Source organism: Eutrigla gurnardus (genome assembly GCF_963514095.1).
Source record: "Eutrigla gurnardus genome assembly, chromosome: 10".
Taxonomy (NCBI): Eukaryota; Metazoa; Chordata; class Actinopteri; order Perciformes; family Triglidae; genus Eutrigla; species Eutrigla gurnardus.
This window is the reverse complement of record NC_139924.1, coordinates 21639012-21652584: the sequence shown is the minus strand read 5'-3', so window position 1 is coordinate 21652584 and position 13573 is coordinate 21639012. Positions and strand designations below refer to the sequence as shown.

At 43.8% G+C, this 13573-nt stretch overlaps 1 protein-coding gene across 1 annotated transcript; it reads right to left on the bottom strand.

Annotated features, from left to right (window-relative positions):
- Nucleotides 1-30: 30 nt before the first annotated feature.
- scg2a (secretogranin II a) lies at nucleotides 31-2384 on the bottom strand. The gene has a single exon (XM_084019888.1). The coding sequence runs from the start codon at nucleotides 2373-2375 to the stop codon at nucleotides 438-440; it is 1938 nt and encodes a 645-aa protein (XP_083876014.1). The 5' UTR covers nucleotides 2376-2384; the 3' UTR covers nucleotides 31-437.
- Between the last annotated feature and the right edge of the window lie 11189 nt (nucleotides 2385-13573).

Below are 13573 nucleotides of genomic sequence, written 5' to 3'. Positions count from 1 at the left end.
AAACACAGTAAGGAAAAAATAAAGTCAATGCTTTATTAACCTCAGGTACGTCACATATGACCACATTTAAGAAAGAAGTACAAAAAAAAAAAAAAAAAAACCCACACAAGTGGATCTAAGGGATCCAACACTGATCACTGATTATGGTTGTGTGTGTGTGTGTGTGTGTGTGTGCATTGAAAGGCTGGTGAGTCACATGTACTGGTTGTTTAGTGTTGTTGAGCAACAAAGTCATTAAAAAAAACATCAAATGAACACGCATATTTCTGCTAATATATATGACCTTTTGTGAATCTACAGAATAACTAAAATTGACTGCATGTTTTATTCTTCAAAATACTTTATTTCAACCTCTCCCTCCACCAAAACACTATATATATATATATATATATATATATATATATAGTATGTATATCTATCTTGAGCCTTCGTTATATTCACTGGGCCGTTTTGGCATCACTATCACTTTCATCATTTTCTGGGTTCAGGAAGCTCAGCAATTTCATCACCGCCTCATTATCAAAGCCTTGCATTTGCGTCTCGCTGCTCCTCTCATCACCCTCCGACTGTCTCTTTTCATTGGGGCTTTTATGTGAGTCCATTTGATCGAGATAAGCCTGTATGGCCTGCTCAAAGGAGCCCGTCACGCTCTGTCCAACTTCCTCCCGCCTTTGGCTCGCCTTGTTGTTTCTGTACACAGGCTTTGGATACCGCGCCAGCATCTGCGCTGCTAAATATGCTGCCAGTTCATCCTCGTCCGCGGTCTCGTCATAGTCGTCCTTTAATGTGCTGGGGAGGTGCCGCTGCGTGGGAGCGGATTCCCCCGAACGCCCCGGGGGCTGAGTGTGAAGTCGTGACAGCGAGCTTTTATACTGCTTCTGCTTCATGACGGGAGCTGCATCCTCCACGCCCCCTAAGCCCAGGATGTTTAGGATCTCTTCCGTCCTCTGCTCTTCTGGGCTCTTTGGTCTGTCAGGGAAGCGTCTGTTGTAGAGTTTAGCTTCAGGGATTGTGTGCGTCTTCTTTGGGGCTATCTGAGAGAGCTTGTTTTCTGCTCTGCCTAATTGGCTGCTCTTTCGCGACTTGTCTTGATCCGTCGTTTCTCCGGTTTTGAGCATGTCCACCAGGTCCTCGGGTGGGATCTGGTATTTTTGGGAGATCTGAATGAGCTGGTAGACAGCCCGTGGATCTATCTGATCTCTGTACTGTGTCTGAGCCACTCTCCTCTCAGCCCTCTGTTTCTCCTCTCCCTCTATCGCTCGTTTCTGCTCCTCTTCCTCCGTTTTCTCCAGCACTTTCAGGAGATAATAGTCTACCAGGTTGCCAACGTCATTTGGATCTTTTGATCTCTTGACTGGGTAGCTTTCATCATCTTCCTCTTCGTCATCCTCGTCAGCTTCCTCATCATTGTCATAATCAAGCCCTCGGTTGGCCTCATATTTGTTGTCCCTCTCCTCCTCCTCCTCCTCTTCCTCCTCCCCTTCCTGGTCTTGAAGCGGACCCCAGTCTGCTAGATCCCCACCTACGTCATCGTATCCCACGTTCCTCACATTAAACATGTCATCACCTCCTTCCTCCTCCTCCTCTTCCTCCATGTCATCATCCTCGTCTTGACGTCTGTGCACGGTCTTCATACTTGTCAGTTTGTCCAGTTCATCAAACACAGACTGGAGGGTTGCCAGGTTCTGAGGCGTGTACTTCTCTTCCACATTCTCGTTGGTGCGTTTGAAGGGGCCCTCCTCATCCTCTCCTTCATCCCCCTCACCCTCTTCCTCGTCCTCGAACATCAGCGGCAGCTTCCTGTGAGGCGTGATGTTGTGTTGCTTCTGCTGCATCCTGGGATACGTGCCGTCCTTCGTGCCTGTTCCCTCGACGCTGGGGCGAAGTGAAGCTGGCTTTGAGGCCTTTTCCGTCTGCTGCAGGGTGCTGAGCACAGCCTGGAGCAGCTCTTCACTCTTGTCCTCCCTTCCCTCCTCCTCCTCCTCTTCCTCCTCCTCATCTTTGCTCTGCATTGGGTTAGAAGCCAGCCTCAGCATGGCACGCAGCCTCTCAGCGTCATCCATGTGGCCAGCGCCGTACCCCGTAGTAAGTGTGCCGTGCTGCTGGGAGTCCGTGCCAGGTCTTTGACGGAGGCTCTCGATGTACTCCAAAGCTTTGAGCATGTCGACATTAGGAGCCTGGAGGACGTCTCCTCTCTGGGAGTCTGATTCACTTCCTCGCAGTCTGTGCTCTCGGAGAGACGCCCCGTGAGCCCCGGGGGAACTGAAGAAGAGGAGGATCAGGAGGAAGTTGGCACAACAGACGAGGAAGGGTTCGGCGGAGGACTTGGGGAGTGACAGCATGGCGACGCCTGCAGAGGAAAGACAAAGGCTCATGTCAGCGCTGACCTTTATACATTGATCTAACAGGTTCGCAACAGTTATCACAATGGCATTTGTGAAATGTCTTCTGCTCTTCTCATCACGTTAAATGTCCGGTCTGGTGATGGAATCAGGCCACAGAGACATTTTTAGTGATTCAAGCAGGAGATCAGGTTCAAAATCTGATGGGTGACTTTAGCTCTGGTGTGAACCAGGTCAAATACCTCAATTCATTTTAACCACATTTCTACCTGAATGTCTCAACTATATATCACTATACGTAGGCTGTGTGTATTATTTGGCCAGCCGTGTACATTTAACCCAGAGTGTTTGTGTCACTCCTCCATTTCCCTGCCTCTTGCTGTTTTTTGAGGATCATACTGGAATCCTGCCGCCTGTTTGCCAGCAGCAGTAATAGCAGCGGCATTCAGCTCCGGTGCAAATCTCATTAGTCGTCAAATTGCTGCTGTCCGTGAGTCACGGCCCCGTTGTCAAGGTAACCCCGGTAAGGATGATGTTCCCATGGAACCTTTCATTTGATCGAAGAAAACCTCATAAGTCCACTTATTACTGTTTTTTTTTTTTTTTTTTTAAGATTTGACTCCTATTGAACAATGTTCTGTTGAAACTAATTTTGCGCCAATTAGGCTGAATCCTGTCTGCGGGCTTATTTGACACATCCGTGCAAAACTACATTTTTTATGCAAACGCATGCAAAATGAGAAAATTATCTAAAAAATCAAATCAGAACGATGTCTATAACAGACTAGAAGAGGCGACGCAGAAGTGATTGCTGTCCGTTTATCTGTTTACTTTCCCCGTTTTTTTCCCACCTGAATTTAAATTGACAAAAAATACACGTAAATTTGTTCCTCTTCTTACACGCGACTAAAAAAAAGTAGCATTAAAAAAGCTACAATCCTGAATAAACGTGAAGCGTAATGAGAACAAAGAAACTGCGGGCAAAACACAACGCAACCCCTTCGCGTCAACAGCGGTGGCGGTGCATCAGGTTGGCAAAGAGCTGCCGGGAAGGAAAAAGCGAGCGTAAGTAGCCGAAATACCTTCGTGCGTGGCCGCGGACATGTTCAGTAGTAGTAGTAGTCGTGTGGCTCGTGCACGTAACAACGGCCAGTCTTACCTTTTGCAGTTAGTTTGTGTCGAGGCTCGTGAGCGAGCTGTGCATCTCTCTGTCTGTGCGAGTCTGGTTTCAGCACCGCGGACAGCTCCTCGTGCTATTAGAGGAGCCACCTGACTCGTGCGTCAGAGAGCGAGGAGATACGCAACAAGCGCCCGCACGTAGCCGACACACACACACACACACACACACACACACACACGCACACACACACACACACACACACACACACACACACACACACACACACACACGCGCACACACACACGCACACACTCGTGCGCAGTTCATTTGAGTCAGCCAAACAGAACTGCTGCCGTCTTTGAATAAAACTGAAACTAGTTATGGTCCAGAACATCTCAGCCGCTGCATAATAATGACTTCTTGTCGCAGCTCATGATGGAATGAATACATTCATAACGGGGCTATATTTAGGACCATTGACTGAGCGAAGGGCTGATAAGACCGTTCTGGTGAGCCTGTGTGTGTGACGCGCACGTGTACTGCCACATGCTTTTCCGTGGGTGGAATTAAAGACCCTTAAACTAACTTATCCACACTTAAATTGTTCTATCTGCTATATTGTTAAAACAAAAGGTGTTTAAAAGCTTAAGAAATGTTTTTTTTTTTGTCTGATTCATTTGTGTCTCACAGTAATATATTCCCCGCTGTAGTAGCCTAGTGAATGTTGAATGGCTGATGCCATTGACTGCTGTTGTGTCTCTGCTGCAGCACCGAGGGGCTGAGGCAGTTAAAGTCCACCGATGACTCACATACGGACTCCGCCAAAGCCGGAGATGGGCGGGGTGACAGAGGGACTGCAGAGGGGTGTGTGTGTGTGTGTGTGTGTGTGTGTGTGTGTGTGTGTGAGAGAGAGAGAGAGAGAGACACACACACACACAGAGAGAGACAGCCAGCCTGCACTTTGTTCTCTATTTTTGGCTGCCTGTCAAATCTTGTCTGGTACAGATCACGGTGTGTGTGTGTGTGTGTGTGTGTGTGTGTGTGTGTGTGTGTGTGTGTGTGTGTGTGGGTTGCTCGTGGATTCATTCATAAATCCCCCTCGTTGTTTTGTTTGATGTGAGCTCAGGCTATCGTCTCCTGACCTGCTTGTCTGATATTAACTGGAGGTATCTTGTTTTTCAGCTTTGTCACATTTGCAGTAGGCCTATATATAAATATTTATTTCTTCAACATACTGTATTTAGTTTTGACTTTCTGCCCACAATGAAACACAAACCGTCTGACTGTTGAAATACAAGTGTAAACTAGAGAGGTGCTCAGTGCAGATCTCCTCCAGCGTCTGCAACAACCAGCGCCGTGTTTTAATTGAATTAATGCACCTCACAATTGCTGTTTAGACACCAATGGGGTGTTAAGGCGTCACAAAACACACTTCATTCAACTATTAATATAATGTGATGTATACGGGCTGTATACATGATGTACACATCATACAATCTTGCCTATACAAAATTAAATCGACCAAGCTTTCAGCCTGCTGAGTGGCAGCGTTGTACTCAGGAGTGTGTGTACTCTTAGTTATGGTAGCTGGTAGCCAAGTTCACCATCCAAAACACTAAAAGTGAGCTAAATGTTCCAGGGGCTGCTTCAGAGCAGTGAATAAAACGGGTCATTAAAGGTGTTATGACCACGGTCCTTGAGCATGCAGCCATAACTTCATAACTTGGGACCCAAAAATACAGCTTGCTGCAGCAGAATGCAAGGTTAGATAGACAAAGAGGTGCAAGAGATTCTCCGAGCACAGAGAGCAACTGAATGAAAATATCTTTGGTAAAAATAAATCTGTTAATATTTCTGGTTTGGAGCATTTACAACTTGTTTTATAAAATATTTTTAATGGCACCAGAAAAGATCCAGACATCTTACAAACTCATGAAATCCTTTTCCCGGTGCTTTGAAAACCACTGTATTTGTAGCGTGGAGAGAAAAGGAGCGATGAGTCATCCACTAACATCTCTTCAAACTCATTTAGCAACTCTAAAGTCCGAGACTTTCCCAAATTGAATATGGATTCATTTTGAGGCACATCAAATATTTTGATGTCCAAAGGACTGCGGTGAGAGCAACCTTCATTAGCATGAAGTCGACCTTTCTAATGTCGTCATAGGAGACATTCAAGGACCAGGAGACCAAAGGAAATGAGGACAAAGGAGTTGATTTTAATCTCGTGTCTCTCTCAGCCTAATTACATTTTCCCCTCATGACTAACGCACACACACATGCATACACATCCAGTGCCAGTTTTGTACTGAAAAAGCCGAGCTGTCTGGCTAATTGCTTGTGGTTGTGCCTGTGGCAGGATTACTGGTAAACAGAAACCAATTACAGCTCAGTTCCATCCCCACTTCCATTGCCTGTCCACTAAAAAAAAAAAAACACAAGGTTTTTCTCAGGTCAAATGAGAAGCTTCTCAAAGGCAATTATGAGTGTCTCTTCTTTTTTCACACAGTGGTGTGGCGTGACTGTTTGGGGTCACGTTTTTCATGAGATGATGGATCGGAAACTTTTTCACTACAGGAACTGGTACATTTGTTGCTACCGCAGGTTACAGTCTCATCATACAGAGTGGCAAGACTCTTTATTATTTTTTATATGAAGTTATCCTTCAGTGGATACACCAATGCTAAATAATGAAACTCCAATCATCTCATACTAATCAAAGTTCATTCATTCATGTTCAGATTTATAAACTCCATCAGTTGATGAAGACCTTGTAATATAGTTGAAAGGCAGTGAAGTGGACCTTCAATACTTTTAAGCCAAAAGGGACAATAATGTATTCAATAGACTCACTCAACCACAGATTAATACCTTTTGATACCATTGAAAGCTCTGGGTCACATAAGTTAGTGGGCTGTGAGTTTAGATTGTAATAGTTTATCAGTTATTATTAGAATTTCTAATGATGGATGGACAGAGACCCTGACAACTTTGCTCTCTGGAAACTGAGTTGCTCATTGTAAGAAAATATGTTTTCAAGGACCCTAAAGATGCAGGATGTGGGATTGGGAGCCTTTCCTTCGCCCTTCAATGGCACTCAACATGGAGACGGCAGGCTGGCGGCTCACAGCTAACACCGCTAACCGAGCTAACACTGCAGAACGATGAAAGTGCCAGTGAGTCATGCTCACGTACACAAACATGCACCTCAGGCCCTCGAAGCGCACGCAAATGCGTCGCTGGCCGTGCCCTTTTCACACCAATACCCACCTCGCCTGGTCGAGGGCGTCATCTCCGACCCCCTCTTTACCTTTTCTCCCCCGACGACCGAGCGGCTCCCCCGTTCATTGCCACTGCAGGCTTGACAGCCAATAATTCTGCTCTTTAACTCAGGTTGTCAGAAGCTTGGCATGCACATGGAGGGAGAGAGAGAGAGAGAGAGAGAGAGAGAGAGGTTGTGAATGGGTCTACAGGGTTTGACGTCAGCCTCTTTTCTCTGGTCGATTCTGAGTGTGTGTGTGTGTGTGTGTGTGTGTGTGTGTGTATGGGGGGGGGGGGGGGGGGGGGGCTGGGAACAGGTGTGATGCATCATTTTTTGCTCTTTTGTGAAATGTGGCACCAGACTCTCCAAGGCATTTATAGCACACCAGGACAGATTGTTCCCCGCCAGCCTTTATTGAAATTATGAAAACAATGACATCATCCAGTTCAAAAAACACTGCATGGATCAAGTCTGTGAGGTTTGCTCTTGACTACGGCAGACCGACTGTTTGCTGCTGCTGAGGGAGAGAAAGAGAGAAAGGGAGCGTGACATTTATTTAATGTCGTTTTGTGAGAAAACCAGTATAAGACCCCCGGGTGCTTGTTGTGAGCCACTTTATCCCCCCCCAAAAAAAACACAATTTATGTAACTGTGCCCCTAATATGTTGCGTTGTTGTGAGGAACAGAAGAGGCCCGCTGCATGTAAAAGATGATCTGTGCCCATAAGAGCATGAGTCACTGTTTACTGATGCGTTGTGAGCGGAATACAGCAGAAATAATCAGACCACTTTGAAAATCCAAATGAAATTGGCAGGACCTTGAGCATGCGTAGGGAATTAAAACAGGGACTACGGCGTGTAGAAGGGGGTTTGAGGTCGCACTGTTTAAAGCTCCAATACATCATAGCACATCAGAGTAAATGCATTATCCACCATGTGTTTTAACAAGCTTAACGATGAAAACCCAAAGACAACATCAAATAAATATTCATATGACATTGTTTTTCTTACTTTATTTGATGAAAAGTTTGCTTTAATTTTAGAACGCTTGATTTCATTTCATCAGAGCAGCTTTCTTCTTCATAACGTTGTTTTATGATAATGTCACATTTTGTATTACAGCATTTTTTATTTCATAAAGTCACTTTTCATGAAAGAGACATGGTTGCTAATGAATGGGATGCCATCTTTGAATGTGTTTTAGGGCTCCTTAAAGGGGACATTTCAGGACTTGGGCATGCACATGTGGGTATCTGGACTTTGCAAAATGCACCATGTTTATCATCACAAACCAATCAGAGCAGACTGGGTCTTTTTTGGACGGGTTCTTAAAGAGACAGGCATATTAAAACGGAGTGTTTCAGATGGAGGGTGAATACACGTATATTCAGACAGAATTAAAGCATGTATACATAGAACCACAACATATGAGCTGAAATCAGCATGACACCTCTGTAGAACAAAGGGTCTCAAAAATGTTCTCTTTTCTTCACCACCTACACAATTTGTGTCTATTCTCGGCCACTCTTTATCAGCCTTGTCACAACACATCATACAGCAACTTGGCTTCACCACAGTCAGTGTACGATGGTGCATGATATTTCTGCCTTCTTTATTGTCTTCCTTGCCCGAGGCAGCTAATGAGACCCAGAAACAGAGGGAAGATTAGAACAATCTGATGAGAAGTTGTCTGAAGGGATTATAAAGAGGGCACGAAAAGCACATTCTTTTCCCCCTGGGTTTACTGACCTCTGCATCTTAACGTATTAGCATTCTCATTTTATTGCTGCCAAGTTACACCATTAGGGTCACTGCTTTTTGTTTGATGGATATAAAACATCTCTCTATATATTATATTATGAAATACAGTAGTCATGCTGCCTTTTCATGGTCCTTGGCTTTGATGTTGCTGTGCTTCGTTCCTCCATCTTGAAGTCACAGAGCAGATGTTGTGCGTTAAGGGAATATTTGTTGTTTACCTCCTCCTGAATGACAGAAATAAACCTGCCCCTCCCTGCGTCTGCTACCCCACTGGCATGTCTGAGAAACACGTCAGAACACAGCGAGGACACTTGTCAAGGAGCATAAATGATGGGTTTCTAAAATAAACCATATTTACTATTTAACATTTCTAGAGGAGAAAACCCTGGAAACTGAAGGAAATTGTGGTTGGCGGGGTAACTTCAGGTTTAACCCTGGGGGGGTTGAGTTCAGGACGGTGTGGCTCTATTTATACCGGAGTGGATCGCCATGGTAACTTATGCTGCACACCAAACCAGCTCCGGGGAAGGTTGTACAAGATAAGACATCAACTCATACAAAAGTACTGCTCTCTCATTTGTAACGTTATTGAATCTGCAGATCAAACTAGAAAAAGCAATTTTTAAAAGAAATCATGTATGAATTGATGTTTCACCAGCGGACTGCTGGGACCTCCTTAAGTATGAGGATTTATGGAAAAGGATTGTTTTTGTCAATTAAACACATTTCACACTAGCAGCCGGACAATCAGTGTTTTATTTGGAATAAATGGATAAAAAAGGATGCCAAATTAACTAAATAATGATGATGATTTGTAAATAGTCAGACGTCATGGTTTGTTACGTCTGTATGCAAGATGATAAGCGAACAACTTTTATAATTCTTGTTTTCTGAATTCTTATGGATTGGAGGTACACTATGCTAACACTGTAGCTGCTCCATCAACACTTAAATATCAGCACCCTTCTTCAACCTTTAAATTTATGTTTTGCTGGCCTTTCCTGACCTGCATTCCCCACAGCCCAACTTTCTCATTCCATTTCATACATTTGCTAGGGGTCTGCTATCTGTTGCTTCTTCTTATTGATTCTCCTCTCGTTCCCAGCACTCCCACTGCATGTGTGGACGCGTTGAATCATTTATCAGCTATTTCCTTTCCTCATGTCAGAAGAGCGTCAATCAGGTCCGACTCCCGACCTCGTAGCAATGAATTCATAGATGCAGAAGCTGTAATGTGTGCAGAGGCCCTTGTTATTGGACACATACATAACACATTACCTCCCAAAGGAATGAGTGCATCTCTGAATAGTCTGAATAGTCCATTGAGACGTCTATTGTGAGTGTTGTTTATTTCTTGTTGCTAGTATCCATTTATATAATCAGTGCTTTCAGCAGCACACCAGTGAATTAAGCTGTACCAGAGATGTTGTCCAGTGATAAATCGTCTAATCCATGCAATTCTAACAAGAAACTCACAAGCTGCAGACGGTTTGCAGGGAGGGAAACATTAATGGGTGGAAATGCTGGAAACACAGCACAGATTCTTCTATGTGCAATGATGATTATTATTATTATGCCTTTTTTGTCCTCCAACTTCTTTCACCTTTCTCATCATTTTCCCCCATTCAAATGAATAAACAAATGTCCTTGACAGAAATGCATGTGTTCACCACCCTTTTCACCTTCTTCATACAGATTACTGCAGAGTTTACAATATTCCACATCTTTTACACATTATAGTTATTAATCAAATTAAAGTTAGTGATTAAATGCATTCCCAGCTATTTAAAATATTCCTACTTGACCTCAAGCGTTGCAGTACAGTGTCAGTTTTTTTAGAAAAAAAAAAACATATTTGATAAACTATTGGAATCATTCAATTTTTCAATGATATTCATCAAATTAAACCCATTTGCACCTTTTCTGCTACGACTTCACTCTCTTACACATTTAAACCTGTTATTCAGCCAAGCATCATCTTTTCAGCATCCAGTCTTCATACATTTTTTTAGAAATCGCAAAGCAGTGAGCAGGAATCCTTTATGTATGAGAACCTTATGAGAACACAGACTACACCAGCCTCAGATGCCACATACTCTTGGAAGCCTGGCCCATCTGCAGGTTTCTGATACGTATGAAAGCTGTCGGCCATCTAGGATCATGTGTAACTCTCCCTTAGGCTGGCTCTTCAGGCTGACAAACTCAGCAGCCACTCAAACAGGTACACTCCAATTCTAGACAACTGTTATATAAAAATATAGCCACGGTGACACAAACACACAGGTTCAACATTTCAATTACGTAGATCCAAAAACTAGTTCAGAGATGTCAAGACCAAAAAGCTCCACATGTGGAAGGAACAACTCAATGATGATCAGCTGCAGGACCGGACCTTAAAAGCAGACGTTGATGAGGTGATGTATTGCAGGTGCGTCTGTCAGGTGCCAGCAGGAGAGGGATTGGCCACGCCCCCACCAGATACTCAGCAGAGAGAGCAAGAGAAAAGGGAGAAAAAGGAGACCACAGAAGAAAACAGGCTGCAGAAATAGCAGATCATAAGAAATATACAGGTTTTGCACTTCATTATTAACTGAATGTGTTTCATATTGTGTTCAGATCATACAGTGTTTAAATCATTCCACAGAATTGTGTTTGGAGCCTTGGTTGCTCAGCAATCATGGGCTGTTTTGGTGCTGGATTTACTGGGCTCTGTATGCCAGCAATAATATAACTCTGTTTGTGGGGCGCCTGTGTGACCGGAGGTGTAAGCTGCGAATGTCAACGTCTGTGAAGACTCGAGGCCATCGTTGCTTTCATCCTAACTTTCTTCCAATGTTTCCTCTCGGTCTCTACTGTCAACTAAGGGACTGTTTGTTATTTATTTTAAGACCCACCAGAGGGATTTTCGAACCTCTGATGACTTTATGCATAACACCCCCGGCGAAATCATTTATTTTAACATGACTCTGCAACCGACATGGCAGAATTAATATATATATATATATATATATATATATATATATATATATACACAACACTAGGACACTTTCCAAGTTCCATTCATTCACACACAGACATACCGGTGGTGGTAAACTACGATAGCAGAGTGGGGCAGACTGACAGAAGCGTTGCTGCCATTCAGCACCTACGGCCCCTCCAACCACCACCTCAGACATACAGCAGTCATACAAATTCACACGAGGCAAGCTGGGTGAAGTGTCTTGCCCAAGGACACAACAACCATGACACAGTGACAAGGGCAGGGATCGAACCGCCCACCCTCCGAACATTGGCTCTATCACCTGAGCCACAGTTGCCCCCAGACAATTTATCAACTCAATATGTCACATTACAAATATTGAGTGATGAATGGTCAGTTATTTATATTTCACATCAATAACATCGTGTGACGAACATCTGCTCCTGTCACAAAAATTCTCCGACTGTGTGAATGCGTAAGTTATGGTCATAAAATATAACTGCCCCATCATAAGAGATCTGCCTGATTAAATGGATGTGATAACTGTGCTGATAGCTCTGTGATAGAGTTACAAGTGGTAACTCTATCAGGGTGGTAACTTACCGCCCCATGTACCGAGGCTCCCTGCAGCGGTCCCGGGTTCGAATCCGCCCTGCAGCCCTCTTTTAAAGCATGTCGTCCCTCTCTCGCCCCTTTAACTCTCACACTGTCCTCCCGCAATAAAAGGCCAAAAACATAACTTTAGAAAATGAATGTGTTGCTGAGATGGATTTTAATAAAATAGCATCTTGTGAAAACACCATCATGTTTGCCAGTGTTACAGTCCTCCCTCGAGACTTGGCAAGGACCAAAAACCTGCCACAACACATTATATTCACAGCTGTGCCACTTCCTGTTTACAAGTCATTGTCTGAAAGGCGACACCGGTGTCATGCAGGAATAACGTCAGCATGACGCGTTGCTGCTTTTTCACGGATTTGTTGTTACAGGAATATTTTTACTTGATAGATTCAACAGCTGCACTGACATCAAATGTCACAAATCTAAGCGCTGCACAATTCACAATTTTTGTGAGAATCAATATTCAAATTGCAGGCAAATCGGTGTCAAAACCAGACTGGTGATGTCACAATTTGATTTGTGGACTTTGGTTTTGAAGCCTTGAGGAATATAACATATAACACACATAACATTTTTAATTGACCAAAATGTTATGATTAACTTTCATCCACTACAAAAAGTCCGTGAAAAGATAAAGTTTGAAGAGGGATCGCAGAGGGCAGGGAAATTTAATCGTTTACTGAGGTAATAAATGATGGGACATGTTGAGTCGTTAGCAATGTTGTCATTCAATTGTTGCGCACATTTTTAACGGTAACTTTTGAAATGTCGCAAAAAAGGAAATGCGAATTATCCATGTTTCCATCAACTGGTTTAGATTGATGCTACAGTGTAGTCTGGTCAGCTATAGGCTATGTAAGTAGTTTCATACTATTTCAATTAATTTTAAATCTCTCACACAGGACCAACCTGATTTGCTCGTAAGTGATTGGCCGAGAGGCAGAAAGGTGCCTTTTTGCTTTTCAACTTGCAGTTAGCCATAACCGAACCGCAGAAGATCAAGTCAGGAAACAGATTGAGCAATTTCAAATTCACATAAAGCCGTGAGTCATTCAGGACAAAGACACCGCCATGTTTTAATTCCAACCAAACCCCTTTCGCAGCTGATTTCCCACATTAGCCCTTCCTTTCAGAGTGGATGCTGATTAATTGGAATCCACTTTCAGTTGCAGTGTTTGTGGGTAGGTTTTTTTTTTTTTTTCAAAGCTTTTGTTTTGGTTTATCCAGCCCTGCACATTCTCCGTGACGGTGAGCGATGACGAATTGCTCCTTTAATTGCCAGTTAAACTCGGCCTGAGCCTAGCGGTTGCTGAGTGCCCAGAGAGAGACAGGAAGCAGCATTAAGACTGCGGCTGTCTGCAGCATCCATCTGTGACATCCAGTGGGTTATGGAGGGAGGGGGAGAGACAGGGGCGTCTGGAAGTACGGCCGGGATGACTCATAGGTTACATTTGTGTGAGTGAACCAAAAAGTGTGCGTGTGTGTGTG

Bases quoted from the DNA above. Each gene is read 5' to 3' on its own strand.
- scg2a (XM_084019888.1), bottom strand. From the start codon at position 2,375: ATGAGCCTTTGTCTTTCCTCTGCAGGCGTCGCCATGCTGTCACTCCCC.